Source organism: Camelina sativa, chromosome 11 (assembly GCF_000633955.1).
Source record: "Camelina sativa cultivar DH55 chromosome 11, Cs, whole genome shotgun sequence".
Lineage (NCBI taxonomy): Eukaryota > Viridiplantae > Streptophyta > Magnoliopsida > Brassicales > Brassicaceae > Camelina > Camelina sativa.
In genome coordinates, this window is record NC_025695.1 from 35,629,771 (window position 1) to 35,634,963 (window position 5,193).

At 35.9% G+C, this 5,193-nt stretch overlaps 2 protein-coding genes across 5 annotated transcripts in view; both read right to left on the reverse strand.

The window, feature by feature from the left end:
• LOC104725235 (alkaline phosphatase D-like) lies at positions 581–3,588 on the reverse strand. The gene is made up of 7 exons (XM_010443862.2): positions 3,113–3,588; positions 2,526–2,936; positions 2,311–2,451; positions 2,073–2,180; positions 1,769–1,997; positions 1,054–1,308; positions 581–957 (listed from the first exon to the last, which is right to left on the reverse strand). The coding sequence occupies exons 1-7, from the start codon at positions 3,230–3,232 to the stop codon at positions 875–877; spliced, it is 1,347 nt and encodes a 448-aa protein (XP_010442164.1). The 5' UTR covers positions 3,233–3,588; the 3' UTR covers positions 581–874.
• Positions 3,828–5,193, reverse strand: part of LOC104725236 (calcium-binding protein CML37) — a 2,680-nt gene continuing 1,314 nt past the window's right edge. The window contains exons 2-3 of one of the 4 annotated variants that reach the window (XM_010447607.2): positions 4,701–5,143; positions 3,828–4,108 (exon numbers count right to left, since the gene is read on the reverse strand). In XM_010447607.2, the coding sequence (XP_010445909.2) occupies positions 4,035–4,108; positions 4,701–5,143 (517 nt within the window). In that variant the 3' untranslated portion in view covers positions 3,828–4,034. The other 3 variants (XM_019231644.1, XM_019231643.1, XM_010443863.2) reach the window with 3 other exon arrangements.

The window sequence follows — 5,193 nt, forward strand, 5'->3', positions numbered from 1 at the left end:
AAAAAAAAAAAAAAAAAAAAAAAAAAAAAAAAAAGATATGTATCTAATAAAGGAAAATACTTGTTCACTTCATCTATTTCAACCAATCAAATTATGTCACCTAATAAACAATGAAAAAAAAAATTTACATATTTTTAAGCTAAAGTTATGTTATTAAATTCTGATTTATAAAATTATATGTCAGTTTTAATTTAGAATTAGATTTTATAATTTTACAATTAAATGATATGTCAATTTAGGCTTATAAAAAAAAGTTACAGTTTAGATTTTACAATTAAACAAAATTATATGTGAGTTTGGGTTTATAAAAATTTTAGATCTTAAATTATATGTCAATTTGAGTTGTTGACAAATGAAAAATAGAATGTCAGTTTGACTAGAATTTAATTTTTTATAATTAAAACAGAGTACATGTAGATTTAATTTGACAAATAAAAATTAGAGTTTTGATTTTACAAGTAAACGCAGCTTAAATGTCACATACTCATTTCAATTTTATTTTGTTCAAAAAAAAAAAAATCTCATTTCAATTTTATATGCGAAAATGCAAACAGAGCAATAACATTCAAACGCAAACATGAAACATGAGTCATGACATAGATTAACATGATCAAAATCCATGTCTAATTGCATTATTACATAAACGTTTCTTTTATGTGGGGTTTGATCAAAACCAATGTCTCCATACCATCCCACTACTATAACATTATAATCTGCTTGCAAAACAATCACAAAATAGCCTAGCCCGTACTTCATAAGACTGATACAGTTTATAAGGTATAAAGAAGTAGAGAATGTTTGTGTTGGAGCGAAAGGTGTTAATAGCTCAGTGACAAAAAAAAATGAGAAAAGGTTTACCGAAAGAAATCAACAATCAGTCAACCTTGCATTTGTAGACGCAAGCTGTTATGGTCAGTACAACTCCAATGATCAATCCTAATAACGCCATTGCCAAGACTGTTGAATCCAACCAAACAATGTATATATCAGTACTCTGCAGCATTTCTTTCACCCAAACGAGAGTAATAATACCAGTAAGGAAGAATGACATACCAGCAATGGTGAAGTAGATGAGAACTGCCAATCGGTATCTGGTTGTTCCTGGTAAATCGATCTCGAGCGTGCAATGTCGTTGGGACTTTCCCCTTGCGGTTGGATCTGTCAAGATATTTGGCCCTCGTGGTTGTAGTTCAGATAGAGAAACATTTGTGCCTAGTACTGTGTGTCCGTTGATATCTCTGACCTCGAGCCTTATGGTAACCGGATTTGCATTCCAATCTATCGATATTGCTCCGAAGTTTTGTTGCCCTGCATGTAATTATAAGATATTGTGACCAATGTAATCCTCCATGGGAGTGTCATTGCTACTCTGTTACATAAACAAGATGATAATGTGCAATCTTTTCTATCTGTTATTAGTTAAACGTAAATCGACTGGATAGATGATAATAACCAATACATGAAAACACTATCCTCGTTGCAATTCACCCAAACCAGAGACACCTAACAAAATGAAAGACTCTCGACTGGATAGATGATAATAACCATGAAAGCAACTAACGAAGCTGCTTTCAAACCTACTCACAACAGCTACAATCTGCTATATTCAGTCCTAGGCTAGTTAAGGTTCCAGCAGATGTGCTTGTTATAGTAGACTCACTGTGTCTTTGCTTATCAATAGATCTTTTGGAAAGTTAAAAAGATATGGATAGCAATGTAAGATAGTTCAGAAAACGAAAAGAGTAACGGAATCAGTTGAGAATAATACCGTATGTACATGATTTGAATTTGCAGTTATCATTGATAACTCTCATCGTGCTTGGTGTATACCAGAAAAGAAGCCTAATGATGGGGCGCAAGGGGTGAGGGATAACTTTCTCAACATATTGTACTAGACCACTAGAGGTGACATCATATAATGGGTACCCAACGGAACAATCATATCTAGTGATTTCTCCAAAATGTACATCTCCACTAATGAATATAACTCCATTTCTCTGTAGCATCAAAGCAGCGAAGAATTAGCTCGCAAACCGACAGTTGGAAAAAAGTACTATCAACAATCCCCATACCTTAGTGTCGGATATCAGTTGGAAAAGACGTTTTCTTTCCTTTGGAAAACGGCCCCATGATTCCATATAGAAGAGAGGTCCAGTGGTAGCGGAAATATTGGATATCACCTTGAAAAATCAAGAAACCATTTTAATGGATGACCAATTCTAGATGGAATTAAGACACTCAAGCTTCATCAAGTTTAAGTTTAATCTAGTGACTATGCCGTGACAATAAGTAAAACAAGATACAGAATACCTGAACGGAAGATCCTATTATAGTGATTTCGCTACGCGGACCTCTCAGTTCATTTTCGAGCCATCCCCACTGTATATCACCCAAGATACTCCCGTCACTTCGCAAAGGGTCTCTATGATATCTAGTATCTAAAACTATAACCTGAAAAGAGGGAAAATTTCAGTAGAATTACATACAAACTCTTCACTAAAATCTTTACAAAAGAAGACAGGAACCTTGACTTTACGGTTAGGTGGACCATAAGTATAAGATGCATAAACACCAGCTTGCTTTCTCCTAGGACTATCAAGAGGCTCATCCAAGAAATCAAGCATGAGTTTTTGGTTACGGACTTTATGATCAAACTCTTTTCCAGCGTCATTCAAGCCGTAATCATGATCATCCCAAGTTCCAATAACCTTGGCATTTCTATGAAGACGAGAATAGCCAGGAGTAGCCTTGGCTATGGCGTATCTTGATTTCATTTCTTCCTCTGAAGAAGGCACAAACCTCGGTGTATTCCTCCACGGCCCAAAGGTTCTCTCTTTCCCAGTAACTTTAAGTGGTCTTTTGATATCTCCATAGATGTTATCACCCAACCAAATAAACAGTTGTGGATTAAACTTGTTTATTGCATCCCATATTGGCTAAAATGTACCCAAAAAAAAAAAATCAAGAGATAAAATTAGAATCGTACACAGTCCTAACACGAAATTGGGAATACTTACGAACATATATAATCTCCAATTCGAGTTTCACTTACAGAGCAGTCCTAACACATAATAAAATTGCAAATCAAGAGGGAAGTGTACGATTCGTTTACCTGTGGAGCGCTTTGATTAGCACATGAACCGAAAGCGATACGAGTGATTGGAGACTCTTGAGCTGCAATGGCGGTCGTAAAGAGCAACGAAAATAACCAGAAGGAGGAGAGGTGGTTCATGACGACGTGGTGGGATTTGGGAATAGAGGAGAGAACCCTAGAAAGCAACCATGGAAAGAGGAATGAATTTTCAAGTTTTGTGCCCTCGCCGCAGATTCAATTCCGGCGATTTTCCAGTTACCGTTGGGAATTTTGATACTAAATTAAACTTGGTAACTTTTTAGGTTTTCACAGAATTTTTCTAGTTTCTTCTGATAGCTTGCTTATAATATTAAAATACCATTACTTATTTTGCTCCTATGAATTTTCTATCTTCTGGGTGATGTCAATCTCCTTTATGGGTGATGCAAAATAATTGAAAACGTATCTTTAAATAAATCTCTTTGCAAGAAAGAAAAAATCTCATAAGGTCTTATCAAAATAAAAATGTTGATTTGTTAACATGTGCAATAGTTTAGATTTTTAAAAATAATTATTTTATTTGAGTAACAAATATCTACTATATATATTATAAGATAATTTTTATAAAAAAAAATAGTATGTATTTTATACAATATAAAATATTTGAAGTATGTAATTTAAATGAATTATATATATGTTTGAAATTAAGAAAAAATGAAAAGAAATCTACATAACAACAAAAGAATCTTAAAAATAAAATAAAAGAGAAGAAAAATATACTATAGAACATGTTTAATATGAAGTGTGTTTAAATACATATGGATCAGATGAGACACAAATATACAAAGGAATAAGAAGAACTCAAAAAGAATAAAAATAAGTAAATGTAAAGAATTTGAAGTAAGCAATTAACTGGATTAAAGAAAGAAAGAAATGTCAAAACCCCCATATATCAATCATCTCAACGCATCATCAGAACAAACTCGTCGAAACTGAGAACTCCATCATCATTCTGATCAAACCCACGAATCATACCCTTACAAGCATCAACGGTACACGACTCGCCGAGCCGACTCAACGTCCTCCGTAAACTCGCAGCCGTGATAAACTCTTCCCCTTCCATCACATACATCCCAAACGCCTCTCTCAGCTCCTTCCTCCTCTCTTCATCACTACCATCATCACCTTCCATAAGCTTCAAAAACTCACCAAAGTCAATAAACCCGTCTCCGTCAACGTCAGAAATCTTAACCACCTCCTCTGCCTCACGTGAAGACAACGAGCCGCCTAAGAGACTAACGCAGCTCTGTAGCTCCTCCCCGGAGATTTTACCGTCAGAGTTTGAATCCATATAGTCAAACACGGTTCTCAGCTCGTCCACGTTTAACGAGCTGCTTCCGCTACTGCTGCTGGTTCTTGCTTCATCTTCAAGCGTTCTTGAAGATTCTGACTTCCTCTTGGAATATTTCTTGTACAATCTTGACAATGGAGATTTCTGGTTCTTAGAAAGACTCATTTTCTTGATTTGTATACAAATCTTGAATACTAAATGGTTCGATAAAGATTCTTTTAAAGATGGTAGGTTATATATAAAGATGAGTATGTGAATGCGTGTATGTANTCATACCCTTACAAGCATCAACGGTACACGACTCGCCGAGCCGACTTAACGTCCTCCGTAAACTCGCCGCCGTGATAAACTCTTCTCCCTCCATAACATACATCCCAAACGCCTCTCTCAGCTCCTTCCTCCTCTCTTCATCACTACCATCATCACCTTCCATAAGCTTCAAAAACTCACCAAAGTCAATAAACCCGTCTCCGTCAACGTCAGAAATCTTAACCACCTCCTCTGCCTCACGTGAAGACAACGAGCCGCCTAAGAGACTAACGCAGCTCTGTAGCTCCTCCCCGGAGATTTTACCGTCAGAGTTTGAATCCATATAGTCAAACACGGTTCTCAGCTCGTCCACGTTTAACGAGCTGCTTCCGCTACTGCTGCTGGTTCTTGCTTCATCTTCAAGCGTTCTTGAAGATTCTGACTTCCTCTTGGAATATTTCTTGTACAATCTTGACAATGGAGATTTCTGGTTCTTAGAAAGACTCATTTTCTTGATTTG